General features: G+C 44.7%; 2 protein-coding genes and 1 non-coding gene across 11 annotated transcripts; 2 read left to right on the top strand and 1 right to left on the bottom strand.

Moving 5' to 3' along the window:
- Nucleotides 1-631: 631 nt before the first annotated feature.
- On the top strand, nucleotides 632-15,860 carry si:ch1073-396h14.1 (disintegrin and metalloproteinase domain-containing protein 10). Of its 8 annotated transcripts, none has more exons than XM_057038125.1 (15): nucleotides 632-778; nucleotides 1,376-1,523; nucleotides 1,650-1,768; nucleotides 1,910-2,065; nucleotides 4,474-4,556; nucleotides 5,173-5,295; nucleotides 6,502-6,594; nucleotides 6,697-6,865; nucleotides 10,478-10,641; nucleotides 12,661-12,832; nucleotides 12,911-13,052; nucleotides 13,153-13,336; nucleotides 13,983-14,082; nucleotides 14,330-14,550; nucleotides 14,666-15,860. In XM_057038125.1, the coding sequence occupies exons 1-15, from the start codon at nucleotides 712-714 to the stop codon at nucleotides 14,765-14,767; spliced, it is 2,043 nt and encodes a 680-aa protein (XP_056894105.1). In that variant the 5' UTR covers nucleotides 632-711; the 3' UTR covers nucleotides 14,768-15,860. The 8 variants fall into 8 exon arrangements, with proteins under 8 accessions (XP_056894105.1, XP_056894100.1, XP_056894102.1 ...); XM_057038120.1 differs by having other exon boundaries at nucleotides 10,478-10,656; nucleotides 13,926-14,082; XM_057038122.1 differs by having other exon boundaries at nucleotides 677-799.
- On the top strand, nucleotides 11,964-12,049 carry trnar-ucu (transfer RNA arginine (anticodon UCU)). The gene is given in 2 exon segments: nucleotides 11,964-12,000; nucleotides 12,014-12,049. It is a non-coding gene; the product is annotated as a tRNA-Arg (tRNA).
- On the bottom strand, nucleotides 15,591-21,702 carry LOC130528584 (lipoprotein lipase). 2 transcript variants are annotated; one of them, XM_057038127.1, is made up of 11 exons: nucleotides 21,542-21,702; nucleotides 20,361-21,375; nucleotides 19,503-19,699; nucleotides 19,022-19,201; nucleotides 18,818-18,929; nucleotides 18,503-18,736; nucleotides 17,500-17,742; nucleotides 17,254-17,374; nucleotides 16,898-17,116; nucleotides 16,716-16,811; nucleotides 15,591-16,640 (listed from the first exon to the last, which is right to left on the bottom strand). In XM_057038127.1, the coding sequence occupies exons 2-11, from the start codon at nucleotides 20,458-20,460 to the stop codon at nucleotides 16,613-16,615; spliced, it is 1,530 nt and encodes a 509-aa protein (XP_056894107.1). In that variant the 5' UTR covers nucleotides 20,461-21,375; nucleotides 21,542-21,702; the 3' UTR covers nucleotides 15,591-16,612. The 2 variants fall into 2 exon arrangements, with proteins under 2 accessions (XP_056894107.1, XP_056894108.1); XM_057038128.1 differs by having other exon boundaries at nucleotides 20,361-20,572.
- Nucleotides 21,703-22,879: the final 1,177 nt, after the last annotated feature.

The following is a 22,879-nucleotide window of genomic DNA, read 5'->3' as shown; positions in this document are numbered from 1 at the left end:
CAATTAAATTCCGACTCTTGACACTTAGCTGTTGTGACGTTCCTTCATTGTTGCTGACTGATTGTTGCCGTGCAGCTCGAATGATGGCTGCTAGATAAAAAGGTAAATGAATCCCGATATGATGGTTCAGCCTTGCCTCACATCGTCATGTGTCACTGGGATGTGCTTTCACATACTGAAGACACAATTCAGCAGAACTGAACAGGAACAAACTGAGAAAGGACACAAATAACCTGAAAAGCAGAAATAGCCACCCTGATATCATAATAAGTTACTCCCAAGTGCTGGGTCACATTTTTTTGCTCAACGGTGCTTAAGTGGTGTTAATGATTCCATATTTTGTGTCTTTTTGGCCCCAATGTTAAAGTTTTTAAGTATTAATAATTAATTTGTGCCTCTCTGGCCATCAAAGACTGTGATTTATGACCAAACAACTCTGTAACTCACAAATTAGGCCCGTTCTGAATTACTATTCACATGTTTGCATGGTGCTGCTTCTGTCTTCCTCTCACTACCTGTCACATTCTAACGGACAAGTCTGAATACGCCTCTGCTCTCAGTCGGCTTTCATACCTCCATGCTGCGTTGGCTTGAACATCGTGAGAAGTCACATTCCATTCCAAGACTGGGGAACATCAGGCAAGTCAACAAAAGCGAGATGGCTCTGGCAGAAAGAGGAGGACGAAGGAAAAGAGGAGAAGAACCAAGATCATGACGGGTCACCACCATGGTCTGCTGCTGCTGCTGCTGCTGGTCAGCTGTCATGAGCAGATTACAGGTGAAGGAAGGTGGAATTTGTGTGTGTATCTTTTCAACATGAATCTGTGTGTGAGTTTCCTTGTGGTTGAATTTGTTGTGCATCACCTGTATGTAGGATTCAGTCTGATGGGTATACACACGTGTTTATAAATGTAGAGTTTGTGGCGGCACAGGTCCACCGGGTTCAGACGCCTTTCAAACTGTTTTTGAAGATTTTGAAGATAAACACATTAAAAACCTTCATTGCTGTAGCTGCAACATGTGGTTGTTTTCTGAGCTGTGGTTAATGCAATAGCCGGTTTTAATGGTCTAGGTAAATATGTTTCATTTAGGTGGGGCATCAGGAAGTACGTACACAACACCTTCTGGGAATTAATAATGATTAGTATTCAAAAGTACATTTTATTTATTAATTAATAATGGGACACTTTTCTGATTTCTCAGTTTTCAGTCTGATGCTCAGTGGAAGGAATGCTTGAATGAATGTCTCAGAATGTTGCGTGTGTAAAACAAGATATCATCTGCATATGGGCTAATCTGATGTGAGAACAGCTGTACATTAAAACGTTTTATTACATTGTGCATAGTGACTGGACTATTCTTTTTTCTTTGCCAGGGTTTGGAAGTTCTATCAGTCCGTATATAAAGCATTACGAGGGCCTGTCATATGATAGAGAGGCTCTCCACAGAAGACACTTAAGAGCCCGAAGAGCTACAACTTCACAGGAATACACACTGAAGCTGGACTTCACTGCTTTCCATAGGTGAATATCCACCTCTGTACACAGGCATGCACGCACACATGCACACATTCTGCACTGTTCTTTTTCTTTATTTCTGTTTTTGCATATTTATACGTGCATTTGTCAGCATCTGTTCCTGTTTCTCAGGAATTTCCGGCTGCATTTGAAACATGATTCAGAAGCTTTTTTAGACAATTTCACTGTGATCACTGAAACTGGGTCCATATCAGCTGACCTCTCCCACATGTATTCAGGAATATTGGAGGGTGGGTATCACGTGGTATCTATTCCTCCAAAATAAACTATGATGGATATAATTTATTTCATGTTGCTCTTTCTCAATTTGTTTGTATCTTTATGCTAAATTTGCATGAGTAATTTTTGCCTTCTGACCCTTTTTTTCCCAGGTGAACATGATTCTGCCTGCTATGGTTCTGTGTTTGAGGGTCAGTTTGAGGGAACCATTCATACAGGAAATGGCACGTATCACGTAGAATCCATGCACAGATACGACAACAGCAAAAGCGATCATCACTCCTTAATCTACCATGAGAATGACGTGGGTAGGGGCACCTTCTGTTTTGGACATCGTATTCCTGTTGGGTCTGTGGTAACTTCTGACTGTCTCAAATGTGTCTGGGGCAGAAATGTACTTGAATTGTGGGCTGTTTGGGCGAATGGAAACAATGGCAGGAATGCAAAAAAGGAGATTTTCTGCTACATTTCATCTCTTACATCCATTTCATGGATGTGCCAGATCCCCATAGCTATTTCTTCCTTCAGTATATCATCTATATCTGCAGCCCAACGATAAAGCACAGGCTGGGGTTACATTTGGTCGATGACCAAGCATTACATTTATGTTGAAGTGCAAGGAGGTGTAAAGTAACAGCAGAACCCTGTCAGGGCTCAGGGTGGGTGTGGGAAACTTTGTTGGTCAGAGGCCAAGCAAAATTCAGCTCAAGATGGCGTGACTTTTGAGAAGGGAGGGATTAGAGAAGCGAGAGGTGGGACTGACAGCAGGAAAGTACGACTGAAAGAGGTGATGAATTTGCCAGGTTTGATGATAATGACTGTTGAAGCAGCTCGCCATTATGCTGGCGAATAGTTTTACCAGATGGAAAAAAATATTTCCCTGAAGAATTCACCTTAAATACAGGAAATAATTACACCCTGATTTTTGCCTCAAGTCCAGAAACTAATGTTTCTGTGTCTGTCTTCCTATTCCTTTTCCATGGTTTTTTGGCCACATAAGTTGCACAAAATAAGTCAATTTTTACCAACTGTCCACAATGACCCTGAGGAATGGTTCTAGCATTGGCACCCTTCCGTCTTGGGGTTGTCGTGAACAAATGTCAGCATTTTTTTAGTGAGAGGAAGTACTTCTGAGGTCATGCTTTGTGGAAAGTGTTTTGGACTTCTGTTTCCAAGCAGCCTGTTTCCTGTACCAACAACAACATTTAGCATCACATGTGAAATGATGCAGAGGAACAATATGAAAATCTACTTTCATATCTACTGCAGATGACTACTTTTTGAAAAACCTAGAATCTTGTAGCTCTCAGGGACAATTGCCTCGTCATGTCATGTCTATGCTGCTATTACAATTCAATTTACCTTCGGGGATGAATAAAGTAAATCTTGAATCTTGTCAATGGTTCAGGTACGATATGTAAAATCAAAACAGAGCTAATCAGCAATTAAAGTGAAGACAAGTACTGAAAACCTCCAGGTCCACCCCTACCAATCTTCAGGCCATATATGTGAAGCTGTTGTACAGTACATGGGCACTTAAGTGCCCCACATGAAAGCGGCACATTATCTTGAAGTTTTTATGGGTCACCGGTCAGCTGGCAGATCATTCCTGATTCTGTCATTTTCTTAACAGACATGTGAACAGGATTATGTCATGTGACTCCACTGTAAAAGCCCTTTTTGCCCTGATGTACTATGAGTTGCCTGTTGTCGTGCAGCCAGTAAAACTTCTCTGTGAGGTAGTAAGGTAGCAAACTAACAATTAAATATAACTGTTCAATTTAATTCATGATCCTTCTACATCATCAAACTCCTTTTGGCTTCTTGTTTTATTGTGGATTTCTTTTTATTTGTGCAGCCAGACTGCCCAAACAAGGTAAATAGAACCTCTATCAGCCCACGAGGAATCCATTTCTGATTTGTTGCGTAAGAGTAGAGCCTGTAAAATCAAACCAAAGTCTACAACAGCATGCTCCACATCCTGCCTCATGGCTCTCACTTAATGCCCTAGACCAGTTTTCAAAAGTGGGTCCTCCATTTAAAAAGTAACGGAGCGTTTGTCCGTGTGCTGACTGGCAGAATGTCAAGAGTTTGACGTGGAAACTGTTCCACCCAGCAACGCCACTCACTATGTTTACAGTATATGTCTTAGTTCCACACAGCTGAATCAGTGGGATATGCTTTGTTCCAGTCGGCCTAGGGTGCTGATGGGAGAGTGTATAGCCAACAGTGAATACATCAATCCAGTTGTATGATCCTATGACGCATTTTGTTCCCACATTTGCTCTCAAAATGTTTAAACAGCAACACTGATTGGGGTCATACACCAAGAACTGTGACCTACTGACCCAACCACAAAGACGTCACCGTGCATTATGGATCCTTGCTATTATTTCTTTACTTAATTTTCTCCACAAACACATTTAAAACTGACTCCATTCGCCAAATATTCCAGAAAGACCACATGGAAAACCTAATTAAATGATGCAGCGCATTGCAAATACCGAGCAGACAAAGATTTGGTCAAATCAGCCTGCACGCTGCAGTGTGTTCCTGTAAAAGTACTAATGTTCTCACTGACATATTTGCAGCTTAAACCTTGGCTTTAATGAATTATGGACCGGACAAATCTGCCCTACTTGTGTGTCTGTGTCTGTGTCTGTGTGAGATCTAGTAGTATCCTGTAAGAGGGTCAAGGTTGTCTTGTTTTTTCCAGTCCTACCATCCAGAAGAACTGATGAAAAATTCTGCATTTCTGAAAAACTGCAGCTCTTTGCCAAAAGCGTCGGAGTCTCAGAGGTAGGGGGGCTGAGACGTGACCTCATGCGAAAAATAAAGACGAATAGTTTCTTACTCTAACTTTCCTGTAAAAGCTTTTACAGCCAAACTATAAGGAAAAAGTAATGTCTGTAATTCATCAGTTATAACTGATCTCAGTTACCATTTATCCACTCATGAGAGATTCAAAGGTATAAATGTTTTTATGGAATACATACATCGTGTAGCTATAAGATACAGAAAATAAAGCAGGGTGAGTTAAGATGGCTGTTTTTCCAAGGAAAAAGAAATTAAATGAAATAAAAAATAAATCGATCAGGGGTTGTATGAACATTTATGTCTTTTATTCATTGTTAACCTTTGCACCTTTGAGACAGCGGTGATCTCAATTCATTGTCAACACTTGCTGGTGAGACAATAGCGTAGGTCCTTTTTAACATCTGGTGAAAAAGATCGTTCCTGCTGTTCTGTCATTAAGTGATCTAAATAGATGTTCCTGTGTAGTGTTCCCGTAGCTACGTATCACCTCTCCAGGGGGACACGTGTCCAGGGTTTTGTGCTTTTACCAGTTTTAAAGAAAAGCTTCATGAACAGGGAACTGCACTGTCGTTCAACTTATGGCTGATTTCATCCACAGGAGGCACCAGTGAGCCGCTCAAGGAGAACTGTGGACGAGCAGAAGACCAGCTGCCTGCTCCACCTCCACGCTGACCACCTGTACTACAGGAGGTTCAAGTCTGTGGAGGCTGTCGTAGCTCAGGTGACCAACTCAAACCAGCTGTTAAAAGCTATAAATCCTGCTTTCATTTGATCTCCCCCTCTCTCTCTCTCTCTCTCTCTCACACACACACACACACACACACACACACACACAACATGCACAGCTGTTCAGTTTTTAATCAAATGAAAAAAGTGAATTTGTGATTTCTGAAATCACAAGATGGGTTTAGACCACACAAATGTGTCTTTGTCGTAGAGGTGAAGCACACTCTGTGAACTCTGTCGAGCACGGCATAAGTCATACATGTTTACTATGACCTAAATTATGACCTCTGACGTCATTACGGCTGCAGCCTGTCTGCAGCGGCCTCCACAACACACACACACACAACACACACACACACACACAGCAACCGCCAAGCCTTTAATGTTGAACTGCAATGATCTCCGGGGTTAAAGGTCACAGGTCCCTCTACTTTAACTCATTAATAAAAAAGGGTGATTTACACATCTGCCCAGGAGTCTCCATCTGTAACAGCATTGTCAAGGTTAAAGGTCAGCTAAGATAAACCCAGAGACGTGTGTGATACAATCTCACCTTTGCAATTTCCTGTTAATTAAATCCGATAAAGACTTATTACGCTCCGTCCTATGAACTTGTGAGAGTGTCAGATGTTCAGATCCGACTCTTTCGGAACGTCGGCACTGGCAACTCAAGACGCGTTTGTTTTCTTCTCCCGAGTGTGATGAGTTTCACGAGAACTGTCCCCTCAGATTCTTTCCCCACACACACGTTGCTGTTCCTGGGTCTTCACCAGGTCTTTGTTGTGCTGCAGCAGAATGTACTGTGAGTGATGCCACGGTGTGATCGTTGAGAGTAAACAGACATTAGGCTGTCGTCAATCACGGCTGACCCTGGTTCCGCCAAGGTGTCAATATTTACATTTATGGAACTTGGCAGCTGGTGCTGCTGCGCTGCGTTCATCTCCCGCTGGATCGGCTCAGATCTCCACACGCGATCGAGTCACACATGTAGCTCTGACGGAGACCAATCGGGGATAAAACATTCAGGATTAAGACCCGACTGGCACTGAAAATGTTAACAAAAACACATTTTCTTTTTGAGAAAACTACAAAAAGCCTGCACCTTGGTGGTTTCCCCTAAATTTTCCAGGATCCTTTTGCACATTCACATGAGGTCACAAACGTATCAAAATGAGAATCTCCCTTACGTGTATATTTTCAGGTTGCTTCCTACATGCGCGCTGTGAACGACGTGTACGACAAAGTGGACTTTGACGGAATAAAACTCATCAACTTCAAAGTGAAATCTCTCAGAGTGAGAACTTTGGGTCCCAAATCCCAACAAGCAATTCTCTAAATATCATCCATTAAAATAACCTCTTTTAAAGGATGAATCTCTTTATGTCTGACTCTCCAGGTGATGACAGAGGAGGATAAAAACGATCGCCTCTCTGCTCTCTACATCGGACCTGAGAAACTGTTGAGTCTGTTCTCAGAGAGCGACTGGAGCCAGTTCTGTCTGTCCTACCTGCTCACTGACAGAGACTACAGTGGGGTGCTTGGACTCGCCTGGGAGGGCAAAGCTGGTGAGTCCCACCATGATGCCTGAATCAATGCAACGTATCATGTAAGAGTGAAGAATTGATATTGTTTGACTTATCTTCAAATCTTCCCATCACTTTTCACAGGGACAATGAAATTGATGTGGTAAAAAGGTCAAATGTCAAGGTTTAATGCAATTAGAGCTACCCATAGATGGCAGTGTTGGATTGCTGCTATTGCCATTTTGCTAATATATGTTTAATATTAGGTTGAGTGGAAAGTGCTGCATTTCATCTGCAAAGCAGCAGAAATGTAAAATACTATGTCCATGGAAGGCACCAACCAAAATAAGCATATAAACGGAGAAAATAATTGGTCCCACAATTGACCTGTGGGGAACACCTTACTGCATGTGGAAACTTCCTGTATGTTAGACAAGTAACGATCAGCTCAAGTCAGAAATGCTAACTCTGCGCCTCCACCTGGCAGAGTAAAAATATTCCTGCAACTATTATTAATGGGCAGATTATTAAAAGATGAGTTATTAAATGACAAAAACTGTTTCACTGCTCAGCAGATAGAAACATGAGGGGGACAGAAGTTTGACCCAGATACCAGTTTGTCAAGGTTAGAAGGAACAAAAGCTAATATTTTCCTGCTCTGTCTCTCTGTGTGAGTTCTGTTGATCTATCAAAGCTCAGCTCTCTCTGTGGCTCCCACTCCCTATTTAACCTGTGGAGGAGGTGAACCGGTGCTTATGGAATATGTAGAGCAAAGGTAGAACCTGGACTAATGCTTATGAAATAACTGGTGCACAGAGATATAAAAACCATCATTTGTTAGTGGGTTCAATTTGGTTTAAACTGTTTAAACACAAGGACAAAGAAATCCCATAGGTGTGTTTTTGGCTCCGAGGGGGAGTTGCAGGAATTATGCAGCCCCCATTATAAGTAGTGTTTATGTTCAAGAGACTGAAAACAAAACGTGAGCAAACTCGTCAATCAACATGAAGAATTTGCATGTAAAGCTTCTCTGAAATCATCAGAGCGCGTCCGCGTCAAACAACAATAGTTTTAAAACATATTTCACCATTGTGCTTAAAAAAGGTGTGAAGTCATTAAGATATAAAATTAAAAGGAATGCATGTGTTTTCTACCTCCTGTCACAGCAGCAGGGTTGAGTGACAGACGGTGTGTGTGCGCGTGTGTGTGTGTGTGTGTGTGTGAGTGTGTGTGTGTGTGTGTGTGTGTGTGTGTGTGTAAAAAGGCACACCGGGATTGGCTGGTTTCTCTGACATTGTCTCATACTCAGCTTTTGATTGGCTAATCGGGGGGGCGTGAGAGCAGACCACCACAGTGACATGAAATGAACCTTTGGCTTCCCCCTCTTTCTCCCCCACACACACATACACACACTTAAAACAGAGGACACACCTACAACTCCCACGTCTTAAAGGGATTTAGTGCAGCATTCCACACCATGATGATCACCATGGTGATATCACGTGAGGACCACACTTGCAAACACACCGTTTGTGCATTTAATGGCACTGTTGTGACTCCTGCAACACGTGTGACCACATCAAAGAATCAAACATGGATCAGGTTTGACCTGCAGAAACAGAAATGTCCAAGCTGGGAGTCTCCACAACCCAGTTCCACCAGTTTATTAGAGGTCTTGTGTAACAACGGGTCCTGACTGTGGAACCATAAACTCAAAGACCCCGACCTCTCTCTCTTCCTCACACAGACACACACACACACGCGTGCACACACACACATGGGGGGTGGGGGGGTCGCCAATACATACGTTCACACCAGAAAAATTCCATTGCCTCACAAGACCAAGAAACACAGTATTTTTCCAGTTGGTTTCCAGGATTTGGATTTTTTGCATTTTTTTTTGGAGAACTTGGGAACTCCGGTGCCGTTAAAATGATTCAAACTGACTCAAAATCAAGTATTTTTTCCATTGCTGCTGTGTCAAACATCACCTTCAACATGGCAACTGTCCTGATTGACAGTTAAGCATGAATGAGAGTAAACATATCACAGGTGGATGTATCTGGATATATCTCACCCACAGCTCGTGGTAGCAACCAGCCACTAAGAAAGAAGGTCAATGACATTTCCTCCTTTTATTTAATAAAGATCTCTCGCTTATTTGCGCTGAAATCGGGGTTGTTGCTTCATCAAAAGACACAATGTTGCCTTCTCTCAAACTGTTTATGACTTCACTTCTGTGTAACATCCATCGAATCAATGGTGTTTGAGCAACATTAATGTTTAATGGTGCCATATTCGGTTGAGTTAATCCTGTTCAGATAAGCCTTATGGCGGACTCTGAACTGATGCCCTGGTGGAAAGTCACCAGCTTCACTTCCACAGTAACACAGCAACTCTATCCCTCCATTCTGCTTTGTGTTTGTGGACCGTTTACTTCTCCCTGACTAAGTTTGCTACACTTGGCTAATAATAGGAGTCTTTCATTCTGCCTCGTCTGGAGTGAAAACAAGATGTCGGGGGGCTGAAACTGACACCCTTCTTCGACCGCTCTGCCAAAAATCACAGCCCAGGCATCCAACTAGGCTCTTTCTAGGAACCCCCTTTTCTTCGAATTTCCCGTAAGGGGAAGCATTTTAGGTCAGACTGGAGAATGCCTCTAGTTTTTTTTTCCTTTGTGGGAGTGTAACTTCCTTTACTCCTACCCTCACCATTCCAGCACAGGGAGGAACACAAGGGACCTGCCTTTGTTTTTCAACCGCCAGTTACCCCATCGCCGTTTCTGTGCGTCACGCTAGTGCCCAGCGTGTAACAGTGTGATTACGGATCCAGATGTGACGGCTGGTTCCCACAGCACTCTGTGACATCAAGTGAACTCGGATTTCTCTGAAACAGCCCCACACCTGCACGCCTCACCCCTCAAACTGTGCCTGCTGACCGTGTTGTGCAATGGGTGTTATGTAAAATCCACGTGCATGCGTGGGGAGACCTCCAAAGTTCTCAGTGGGACCAATGAAAAGAAGCGATGGTCACAGGTAGATGTGGAAACGACTCCAGCGTCAGCGAAGACTTGATGTCACCGGTGTCTTATTATGTTCGAGATAAAGGTGATGAGCATCATCCAGTGCGTGAGGTCGAGGTGAACATCATCTCTGTTTGAAGACCGGTGAGCTCAGGTATTTGAAATCATTTGGGTTGGATGTTCCACAGTAATTCGTCAGACAGGGTAGCCGATGGACGACGTCACAGCTGTGCCATACATCCATGAGATCATTGCCATCTGTTTAGAATTGTCCAAATCTCCCAGGTTATGTAAAGCTAAAGATATCGATGACTGATGGAGGCCAGATGGTGAGCAGGCTTTAATGTAGAACAGGAGCTCAGCAGGTCTGTGTACACCTCCCTGTACAGGGGCCTCCGGGGTCGATAAGGTATTGTTAGTTTAGGGTATTTCCAGTAGCATGAGAACACTTATGCAACTCTACAGGGAAGTGACAGATGAGCGCGTTTTTATTTTCAAGCGGGAATCCTGTTCGATAAAGTCCACAGCTCTCGTGGAATACGCAGCATCGCTATGGTGTAATTATGGGCTGGAGTTGCACACGCCCACATGCATACATGGCACTTTTATCCTCTCATCTCTTTGTCCTCCAGGAAACTGGGGCGGGATATGTTCAAAGCCCACGGCCCTGCGTAATGGTGAGACCTCCACCTTGAACACGGGTCTGGTCACCATTCAGAACTATGGACAGTTCCTCCCATCTCGCCATGTTCAGCTCACTCTCGCCCACGAACTTGGCCACAGCCTTGGATCTCCGGTCAGTGATGACATGGTGATGTGATCATTTCTCCAGTCCACTGTTTGTTCACACTATTATATAAAATAGAACATAATAATTCAGATATTTGCCTCCAACGAAAAACCTGGAGGGATTGTGAATTCAAGAGGTTTTGATGGTATGAACTGTCGAAAAATGAAGCCTTTCATGGAAGTTTTCCAAAGAAAGAGCATGTGGGATCTCTGCTACATCGCTTTCCAGTCTGAGCCTTTTCCGCCTTTTCAATAAACAAAGACATTTATGTCCCACAACAGATGCTGCTGGTTGCGATTAATAATAATCTAAATTATATTTCAACTAGAAAAACCTGTTGTTTTTCAAATTTAGCCTTACCTAATACGTGCCCACACTGCACGGATGAGTGTTTGCACCAGAACAAACAGAGAACGGTTCACTCTGGAGACCTTGGCCTGTTTAGAGATCGTTGTAAACACCAATGATTGTATTCTAAATACGACCAGACGCCCGTGCTCTATGGAGAACTTCTAATCATTGATGTGTTTGCTCTGTGGCACACTGGACAGTCTATTGGACTTCTACTGTAGGGAGTGATTCAAGGGTTATGGGTTTGAGTCCCACCATAGAATGTTGAGCAAGAGAGCTATAAAAGTACAGCAGTTCTTTTCTTGTGTTTAAAATGTTAAATATATACATATGGAGTAGATCTAGTTGCTAAGCCATATGGCCAAACACGTTGTTTGGTATTGGATCTTCTTGAAGTCCAAGGTAAGACACTTCTAAATTGATTCAAAGGTTTTGGGACTGAGTCCCACCTGACTCACTTTTGGCGGGAGAACTGTAACATGACTGTTGTGGTTCACATCTAATGCAAACCTCTGTGGAATAGATGCAGTCACTATTTCAGGGTGGTAGACTTTGAGCTCCCCCACAGTTATTAATGGCTGGTGTGTTTGCCACCGGTTTCCCTGTGTTCAAATGTTATGTTCAAACCCAAAACAGACCTAGGTTACATATTGTAATTGTTAACACTCGGATTAGTTTTCCTTAAAACATCAAATTTGGGCTCATGAAAACCCTTTTCAAGTCCTTCCATCTGTGTGATTGCTGCTATAATCTGTGACCTTTCCCCCACTCCCAACATGCCAGCAGTGGCTCCTCTGTCTCCTTTCACCCTGCCCTCTGTAGTTCACACTTCCACACACCAAAGAGCCTTACTGAACTGATTAGTTCCGCCGTGTCTGACGCTGCGAAGTACACTTGCTTTTGACTGGTGTCCTGCTTCCTGGGACAGCCGTGTCTCATTGTTTCCAGACTGGCAGAGGAGATTTCTCCATATGTGTGGCTCTGTGGCGCAATGGATAGCGCATTGGACTTCTAGAGTGATGGAGTGATTCAAAGGTTGTGGGTTCGAGTCCCACCAGAGTCGCTTTTGGCTCAAGTACTGTTAATACCTCTGGTCAGTATTTGTTAACAAAATAACTCAAAAAGGCCTCAACATATATTAATGAATTTGTACTCTAGGTGGTGTATACATGCATATTACGTGCAAAAGAAACAATTTGGGGAATTGGGTCGCTTGTTTTGAAGTTGTACCACCTTCATTAAAGGAATAAAACTCATACATCTTCGTTCACTAATCAGAATCATGTAATCCGCCACCCCAATCAGAATCCTTTCACTGAGGTGCTCCCTCAAATACAAGACAAGGTTCTTCCATTAGCCGACAAACTCATTCAACTCATTGATTGAGGTATTATTTTTGGGTCTAAGTCACATATGTGTGGAATTGAGCTGCTTGGCAGAGGTCTGCTTTGTTTCTAGTTTATAAATGCATCATTACTAGACATAGTTTAAGTTGTGTCTTTTTTTGTGTCTTCTTAAACTTGTGTTTCAGGGCCATAAGGATCCAAATACTTTTTTATCTGGAAAAAACAACAAAGATTACTGTTGCATGTTTAGCCAGTGGCAACATTCTTCCATTTTCCAGCTTTGAGATGAGACAAACTAGACAATTTGTCTTTCTTATCTGTGTTTCAGCATGACGAGGGATCAAACTGCGGGAACCTTGGATCAAATGGTGGCAAAGGCCGGTACCTGATGTTCCCACACGCCTCAGACGGGGTGCGTGAAAACAACGATAAGCTCTCTCCGTGCAGCATCGATCACATCAGCCAGCTCTTACAACTGAAAAAGGATGAGTGTTTTGTAGGTGAGAATTTTTAATTCCATGGCACACGCTATTAATGCTAAATAATGTGTGTTTGATCGTTTCCCCCCCTGTGGCCAGTAAGTGAACACCCCATCTGTGGAAACCATATTGTGGAGGAAGATGAGGAGTGTGACGTGGGTCAAGATGAAGACCCCTGCTGCTTCAGTGCGAAACAGCCTGCTGGAGTTCAGTGCCGCCTCAAACCTGGTAAAGTGTGCAGGTACCCCAACCCGCCCTTGGGAATTAAGCCCGTTTAGCTCCTCTATTCCAGATGTTTGTTTTTCTCGCGTGTTGATTATTGAGGATTTCTTTTGCATCAGTCCAAGTCAGGGCCTGTGCTGCAGTCAAGACTGTGGATTTAAGCCGGCCGGTCAGACCTGTGACCCAGAGACAGACTGTCAGAGAGCCAGCGTGTGTTCAGGTCTGTCCCCCCACTGTCCCGAGCCGAGCGCCAAGGAGAACCTCACGGTGTGCAGTCTAGGGACACGGGTCTGCCTGAACGGGGTATCTATCATCGGCCGTCTCCATCTAACCACAGCAACTGTCAGGGTCAGATGCTGCACAATTAAAAGGGGCTTTACAAAAACTAGGCCCCACTTTTATCTAGTACAAAACAACAGATGCAATTAGACCAAGTTTTCATTATTGACGTGATTTTTGAGATGTGTAAACAGTCTGATGCAAGTGCCTGGAATAATGAGGGAGGTCTTTGGACAGGAAAGGAGCAATTCCAGGGTTAGGCTTCAAAGTTCAGGGTTAATCATAAACACATTTAAAAAATGATTCCTCTCATACAATATAATCTAATACAATACAGGTTTTCGATTTCAGCTGCACAAAACACAATGGAAGAAGGATTTGGGGGTAGTTTTCCCATTTGTATTGTGTTTGTCTCCTTTAATCAAAGGTCCCTTTAATCAAATGCATCACTGAGGCGAAATAAACAGCACAACAAAACATTAAAATCATTCTCTTGCAACATTTTGAACTCAAGAGTTAAAAGAGTCATTTGATCCTAGACCAAGATGTTTTCTCTCTTTGGTTTCCTTTGGCTTAGTTTTTTATTTGCTGTGTATTTTCTTCCATCTTTCAGACTTTCCTCTTTCATTTCCTGTCAGATTCATGTGTAAATCACCTTGGATGTCTGCAGGTCTGTGCAGAGTCCGTGTGTTTGAAGCACAGCCTGCAGCAGTGCGATTGCCCCGGAGACTCGGCGAAGGAGAAATGCCACATGTGCTGCCAGCAGCCCGGTAACGTAGACCAACGTGTCCAATACGCCTGAGGAATGTGCGTGCACTTTCTCAACACGCCAGCATGTACCAAGGTTACCCTCAAGGTCACAGTTTTCTTTTAGATAAGTTCCAAATGGCCACAGTAAACACCACCCGACATGGTCGATGGACACATCATGTTTGTTTGGACCTCAGTCGTGTTCAGTGCAGCTAAATAAAGCTGTTTTTATAATCGATTATATTCTTGTTTTTCTGTGTTTGACAGATAAACCAGAGACCTGCGCCAGCACGTCCTCGTCCGTGCTTGCCCGTTACTTTCAGAGAAAAGCCCTGCCGTTGGTCGGCGGCGCGCCGTGTTCACAGAACCAGGGATACTGCGACAAGTTCCAGTTGTGCCGCCTGCTGGATGCCGACGGGCCCATCGCCAGGCTGAAAAACTCAGTCCTCCATTTGGATGACTTTGAAGACCTCGGAGAGTGGATGAAGGTGAAAGTTACCTGCGATTAGACATTAACTACAACAGAAGGCTGAGACCTGTCCAATAAACAGATCATGGGGATACAGGGAAAGGGAAAAATGAAAACGTTCCTGTCATCCGCAGGCTCACTGGTGGGCCATCCTGCTGGCTATCCTGGCTCTGTCCTCGGTGATGGGCTGCACCATCTGCCTCTGCAGCCGCACTCTCGACACCGCTGACATTTAGCGTTTCCCCCTGTGTGCTGGTGAAAGTTGAACATTGTCAACATACGTCAACTCTGTTCCACTCGTGTGTGTGAAGGAGGTGAGCGGCGAGGACACACCTGTCCCACGCTGTCACGGGCTCAGTGTCATTCTGCAGCTCCCATTTCTCTTCCTCGTGTGCACTGAACAACAACGCAGCTTTTATGTTTTGGGAAACTTGACAATTGCAGCCAGATGTGAGGGCAGTCAGAACCCGGAACAGCCATCAACATGTTTCTGCCTTGTAAAAAGGGGCTGGTCGTTGCCTTTGATCTCATCCTCCCTCCTGGTCTGTCACATTCGAACTCAACGGTTATTATAGTAAAGATCAACGGCCTCGGGCTCTTTATTGCAGTGGCGCTCAATATTATCATTACATGAGTGAGATTAGAGGAACTTCCTCGTGGTTCGACCTTTGAACGCTCCATTATTAGTAAAGTGGCATAGTGTCAGAAATGTTCATCAGCTATTCAGCAGCAATTATGAAACATTTACACCAGCACTTTGGATGTTACAGCTCAATAATATCAATGGCCAGTTGTATTATACATTATTTAATCTTGGCAGATGGTTTTATTGTGTAAATAGAGTAAAAAGGTCACCTTGACAAAGTACAATGGTGGGAGATTTCTTTTTAGAATGGGCAGAATTGTATATATCAGACACTCAGATAACAAGAAAGGAGATATTAAGATTATTATAACAATAAAATCCATGTCAACTAGAGTGATAATGATAGAATATATAAACAGCTGGGGGGGGAAAAAGGAAAAATAAAAATGTAAACTGTCACAAGTGAAACGTGCTGGGTGACCGGAAAGTCTGGGTTTATTGTCTATTTACAAATATGCAGATAAAAATTCCTCTAGAGTTCAAAAAACAAGCAAAAAGCAAACCTGACCAGTGCTGCACGCCCCAGCACTCTGTGTTCTGGTATTTACATGATGGGACAAGTAACTTTTCCCACTTTCAGTGCAAAAGTTTCCACATTTTTCAAGTAGTAGCAGAAATGAAGAGCTTTGAAGTGCTCCCACATCTGGAAAACGCAACAATAAAGAGGCATGAGAGCAGGTAAAGATTGTCATGCTTTCTGTTCCACAATGAGCATCTCCTGCTTCATTCACCCTGGTGGATGAAAAGAGGACGGAACGTCAAATTGAAGGTAACAGTTCCAAGCTAGCACTTTAAGGTTGGGGGAACTCAACACGTCAAGTAGTTAGATGAGCCACAGCTAACCTCTGACAACAGTAAGGAACTCTGTCACAAGTCCTGCTGAGGGCCACAGTGGTGAACGCTCCTTTAGATAACAATAACATAACAGTAAATCAGTACAGAAGAACCCCACACAGACACACAGCGTTACATACATACAATTAAATGCAGTCGGATGTATTTCCGCAACAACTGTTTTGTACCATCATTAATGATGCACCAAGAGTGGCAGACACTTTTTATGTACAACAAACAACAGTTAAGTGTTATAAAAAGAGCTCCGTACAAAATAGTTTACATTATTCACACAGAGGAGGCTTTAAATAACAGATCTGCACGGTTATATACAAAGCTGACATTTTTGTGCTTCTAGAAATAAGTTACAGGTGTTGTTTATGAGCAGGAATGGGGGTGAAGCACATATGGTTCTGTTCAGTTCCCCTTTTCTATTTTCTCCATGCACTCCAGTTTCCCCCCACAGTCCCAAACTCTGAATGCTAGGTAGTCTGGAGATGTGTGAGTGAGTGGTGTGTGTGTCCGGTGATGGCCTGGTGACACGTCTGAGGTTTGATCCAGCAACTCTAGCAGGAAAAGGCTGAATGGACAGATGGTGTGTTCAAGGCCTGTGCTTCTCCAGAGTGACTCTGCGCAGACACAGAAAGGTTTAGTGAAATTCCTAGGACAGTCAAAGCAAGAGGAAGCGCCACAGTGTCTCAGACCTTTTCCCAGATGTCCTCCAGGCATCCTTGCATCTAACAAATGTGACCTCCCGCATTAAATTCTGAACGTCGGGGTTTTTCACACAGAACACCATCCTGAAAAACAAAAACAATCACAACAAATGTCTCTTTAGTCATTTGCGTGTTCGGTGCACGATTCCGCTGCTGCCGTCTCCACCTACTTCTGCTGGGTCTCTCCGGCTCGAACGCGGATCTTGTGAACCTGCACGTCGGCGCCGCCCGAGTCGCCCCCCCACCAAGACGACACCATTTTCAGCAACCTGGAGGAGGACCAACTGTTTGTTTCCTCCCATTTGAACGTCAGCATCAGCAGATCCCCGACGTCTTTCTCCGTCACCAGCAGGAAGGAATGTGTCTTATTTACTGCGATTTTCTCCTTCCTGCCCAACATCAAAGAGAGAGAACGGTTATGATATATTACGCAGCCAGCGCACGGCTCAGCGCACGGCTCAGCGCACGGCTCAGCGTGACTGTTGGAAAACATCGGGGCGTCCTCTTTCATGAAGGGTTTTCTCACAGTTTGAGCTCCAGGTTTTCGGCCTCTCCTTTGGTCCCATACAGGGAGACGGTGAGCGAGGGCTCCATCTCCGAGCGGTTCACTTTACTGGAAAAGTGGATCTTCAGCTGATAGTGATAAACTGGGCGAGAGAGAGAGAGAGAGAGAGAGAGAGAGCGAGAGATCAGCACCATTCAAGCCAAAGTGTGTCACAGTCAGCTATTCAGCCAAATACCACAAGTCCGTCCAGCCTGAGCGACCTCTGACCTCTGAAAGGCATGGTCGCTCGCGTCTTGGTGTACATCTGAACGTTGCGCGCCTTGCGGACTTTGCTGATGTCGTAGCCCACCGTGTTGCAGCGGCTCTTGCGGCAACTGAGGCACATTCCGCGGTTGAATGTTTGGCTGCTGCTGCACCGGTAGGCCTTGGCCGCATCCTGCTCATTCAGTAGGGAGTCGATGAAGAGGTGGACGGAGCGCTCGTGTTCGCACTTCACGGCGTCGGTGATGGCTGAAACACAAGTGGAGGAATATGTGACGGCGGTGACGGATGTTCCTTTACAGAGCGCTCGCCGTACGTTCCGCTTCTACCCAGCCTGACTGATTGTGCTGGAACCCTCCTCGGCCAGGATGGGGCCCCTGTTTATTTAGCGTGCGCTCTGAATGGGCTCATTGTGCAACTGACAGTAGCACGGCTGCTAAAACAGATTAATGGCGGCAGCAAGCGGCTACAGCATTAGCAAAGGGGCTGGACAATGTTCTCTGTGTGCTCAATAATGTTTAGAAAAATGCACACGGCGACCTGCTGAGACACACGTATCGCTGTGTTGAGGCTGCGTGGTGTCAGTATGGAGCAGTAACAGTGAAAGATGAGTGCTAACGGTTGCTAACGCCAAGCTTTGCAGTGTATCCTTCTGTTATTCACCTTTTTCCTCTGATCCAAACAGAAGATAAATACACTTTGCTCACACGAACTGCGAATACACTAGCTCAAATACCAGCGTAGCTCAGTCTGTCTAAATCAGATAAAAATAACAGCACCTGTTAATGCTTCTGTTTTTTCTCACTTGTATCTTTACCAGGCTGTTTACCTTTACTCTGAGATTACGACATCGTCTTACTTTTGAATGAAAGTCATGCCTATTTTTAGCTGCTTAACTGTTATCTCACTGCACAATTCTGAGTGAGGGGGAGAAAAAAACCTACAAATATTGATCAAACTTTATCTCTAACTGAAATAAGAGGCAAACAACCGAAAGAATGATTCTTACCAAATATCCCAAAGTTAGCGATCTTCTCCAGAGTGCCCCTGAGGTTGCAGCCTGGCTGGAAGGTGCCTCCGTTGGGGTAAATGTCGACATGACCGACAGGCTGCTGGATCCCGATGCTGAGACCCAGGGAGCCCCGTGTGAAGGTGTGGAGCACGTCCACGAAGTGAGCATCGTCCGGCGAGAGGCGTCTGTGTGCGTGCATCCCCTCAAAGTCTGGGCCAGCCGGGTCCAGACCTACAGATCCCAATATTTGATCACCTGTTAATCAACCGATCTGTCCCGGGGACCTCAAGAGGTCATCAGAAGCTGCTTTACCAGTTATCCTCCCAACTTTATTGGTCACGTGGCTGCCGGCAAATCCCGCCACATGAGCACCGAGGCTGTAGCCAATCAGATGGATGTTCTCAGCCGGGGCATTGGTGGATTCCTTCAAAGGATATTAAAGGAGCCTTTGGTCCACTCTTAAAAATAAACAATGGTTTCTTTGATACAAGCAGCGAAATTTCGAGCAAAGCTGACCTCAATCCAGTCGATGAAGCGAGCGATCTCCTGCCCCACCGCTTTGGTTTTCTGAGCTGCCAGCACGTAGTGGTTCTGCGCCAACGTGAGCCAGTCCACCACGATGACGTTGGCGCCGTGCTCCCTCTCATAAAGCGCCGACACCAGCTTCGACACCCAGCTCTCGAACATGCCGCTCAGCTGTCCACAACACGACAAATCAGGGTATCAACACACACCCACTCATTCCAGAGCAACTCCAACATGTTGATTCTTCTCCACAAACGTTGGTGGGGTTTTTCGGTCCACAGCTGCGGCCTCAATAAAGCCCATGTGTGTGTGTATGTGTGTGTGTGCGTGTGTGTGTGTGTGTGTGTGTGTGTGTGTGTGTGTGTGTGTGTGTGTGTGTGTGCGCGTGTGTGTGTGTGTGTGTGTGTGTGTGTGTGTGTGTGTGTGTTTGAATGAAAGGCAGGTCGCAATAGGCGAAAAATTCTCCACTCACCGTCCATCCGTGGATAACCATGAAGGTTTTGGAGGTGCGGTTGAAGGTGCAGGCGGCCAGGGTGTCAGCTCTGCCAGGAACGATGTAGCACTGGTCAGCGTCTGGATGGGAAGGTTTCCGGAGGGAGAATCTGGCAACAGTTTGGTTGCTGTCATCCCTGTCGTTGAGCAAGTCTTTGATTGGGTCCAGGAAGTTGCCTGAAAGAGGGTTTGTTTTGGTAGAAGAGAAAAAACAAAAACCCGAGAGCAGCGTTGAGGGCTGTTATCTGATCTCATGTTCTGGCTGGGTGGGCTGGGATGTCTGATGGAGAGAAGCCAATAATGCCGGCCCCTCTCAGGGCCCCTCTGTGAACAGGCTCCCACCTTGGAAAACTTCACAGGAGTTCATTCGGTGGGACGCAGCTCCGTGGGAGCCAGGAGCTTTGTTGCTGCCAGCTCACAAACTGTAATATGGGCAACTTTTGAGTGGCCCTCGTGAAGTCAGCTGACCCGACTCAATGGGGGGGGGGGGGGGGGCGCACACAATATAAACATAAATATAAACAGATGCTTCACTGTAGAGACGAAAGTCTGAGGTAGGTTGTGGATTGTAACGCAGATGGAGCTGGAGTTGAAAGAATGAAAAAGTCTTGCAATCAACTGCAACAAACACAACTTTGATTGCAAGTCAAGTTTAGATTACAGCTGATTAAGAGTGTTATTGTTATTCTGCTGATCTGAAACCTCTTCAAACTCTACGCACACATTAACTTATCCATATAAAACCCAACATTGGTATGCGTGTGTGTGTGTGTGTGTGTGTGTGTGTGTGTGTGTGTGTCTGTGTGTGAGGGAAAGAGAGTTTTCACTGGAAACTCACCAGAAATAGAATCAGCGAGCTCTCCTTCCAGGGTCGTCACATGACACACAGCTGCATTCAATACCAGGATGAACACAACCCCACTTTTCCACGCATTCATCTCTTTCCAAAGCCTTTTCCTTGCCGATCTAATGCCTCCTGCAGGTAGTTGAACCAACCGCGCAGAGACAGACGTGTTTGTATTCCTCCTCTGAACCGGTTCCTGGTGTGTCCTTTTCCGCACAAGCCACAGATATCTGACCCACCTTAAACTGAGAGCTCGTTTTAAATAGAACCTCCGACAAGTGATCGGCTGCTGACACCCCCAGCGGGCGGGGAAAGACAACTTTACAGTAAATCATTAGACTGCTTAATGAGCTGAGTTTATGGGCTGTCCTCACATTCAGTGCTGCTGTTACTGTTACTATATGTCTGCTCAACACAGCGGGGAACACTGATGTGAGAATTAAGGAATAAGAACATTTTTAACAAAAGAAAATAATCACTTTTGACCATGAACTTGAGTTATGTTAAACTTGTTTGTAACTCATAATACATTGATTCATTGCTAAAAAGGTTTAACATGGTTCAAGTTCATGGTCAAAGACCCGGCGTGACATTCCCACCAAGCATCTGAAGTGTTTGGTAACATAAAAGTTTATTCTGCTCAAGAGATTTACTGCGCATGTGGATACAAGCTAACTAGCCGTAACTACTGCTGTGCAGACTTTGTAGCCTTGCCAAGCTGCCAGCATGAAACTCTAATTTATATGAAGAAATTATAGATAAAAGGTCATAAGGATGACTTGGTGTGCACAACATAGCTGTGGTGATATTTGTGAATAGAACATTGCAATAAAACGAGTATTTGATGTTTATGAGTCATCCTGGGTGTACTTTATAGCATGCATGTGAAAAACTTCACTTTCCTTCCAAAGCAGCTGGATTTATGAGCTTCTTTCAAAGGAAAATTACAACATTTTCCTCGAAAAACGGCAGCTGCATGTGCTGTCCTGGTGCTTGACAGAGATAAACACTTAGAGTGGGTTAAGAGGAGCAATAAGGGGAGAACAACATCACACATCGAGATTCACAAAAACAAGGCAGAAAATTACAAACAACATGTTTTAAACAGAGGCAATGACCTTCACATTCAACCTTCTGTTGTTACTACCCTCTGAGTTTCAAGAACATTGACTTACTGTGACGGGTCCCTCAGCACTGGTGACGGCCGTGTTCACAATATTCCCTCAAGGTTTAAGAACGTGGCCTCCAAATTCTGCAGATCTTAGTCCTGCTCAGCATCTTTGGTAGTGCTGGACATGCATGTCCGATCCATGGAGGCCCTAGTTCCTCCTTCAATGCGCACCTTCAAGGGTCTAATGAGTGCATGCCCAGATGGATCAGAACTATTTTGGCATCAAATGGGGGCTTGGGGGCAACACAATAGGAGGCAAATGGGCATAATGCTACTGCTGATGGGTGTCGAGCCACAGGCGACACAACAGGTTTGTAAAAGTCATCTTTGTGGCCCCAACAACACCTGTCCAACAATGAAACAGAGTCATGAGGGAAAGTTTCCACCATGAGAAAGAAAATGAGGATGTTCAAAAATAATTATGAGGCGCCGCAACAATCCTAGAGTGGTCCAAGATGGACGTTCTACGAGCCTCCTTCAGACGACTCCCCATCTGGCTCACAGCCTGACTGACGGTCTCCTCGGGTCTCCTCATAGAACTGGAGCGGGGCGTCAACCAACTCCTGCACCGTGTGGCGATACCACGAAACATGACGTTCCTCACCGAATGAAGGTCTGGAGAACAGGCGGGTCAGCCTCTATTACTGCCCCAGGAATCAGTGATGGGGGTATTATCATACGCCTACAGTGACCAGAACCCCCTTCATGTAGTCCAGTGGTCATCCTGCTGCCCAACAGCTTTTAGGGTACCACTGTGAGGTCTGTGCAGCCCTCCTAGGGTCTGCCTCCTGGGACCACCACTGACCCACCACCAGGCTGGTCATGCTGGGGCTGTTTCTAATTGCCCCTCCTTTACACCTGATGTCTGCACCTGTCATTGAGTTACACTGTGATGAGGTGTAGTTACCAGTTGCCATGGCAATTGTTGCTTTTATTTATCGGTTAAGGTGGTTACATGGTTAAGGATCAACTGACTTCGATTCTTGATCAATGATCAGAAATTTTCCAAAGCAATTTGCTGGTTTTGTGACGATGTTATTGATTAATGATCAGGAATACGCCCGGCCGACCTTTTAAACCGACCTCACGCCCAGAAGAGGCTCCAAACATTTGATGTTCATTTCAAGCTCAAACTTGAACAGTCTGGAACATTGTACATGTTTTCCTTGGTCATGCTGAGAATTGATTTTAGCGTTACATAATATGTTTTGATTTTTTTTTTTTAAAGCAAAGCTGGTTTAGTTAGAAACACAATGTAATCCTGTGTTGTTACAGCAGCTAAGAGCTCACAAACCCCCACGTTGGAAGTGATAAAGGGTGGAAGATCTTTTGAATATACTCC

This window comes from Takifugu flavidus, chromosome 7 (genome assembly GCF_003711565.1).
Source record: "Takifugu flavidus isolate HTHZ2018 chromosome 7, ASM371156v2, whole genome shotgun sequence".
Classification (NCBI taxonomy): Eukaryota; Metazoa; Chordata; class Actinopteri; order Tetraodontiformes; family Tetraodontidae; genus Takifugu; species Takifugu flavidus.
This window is presented reverse-complemented; position numbering and strand designations above follow the sequence as displayed.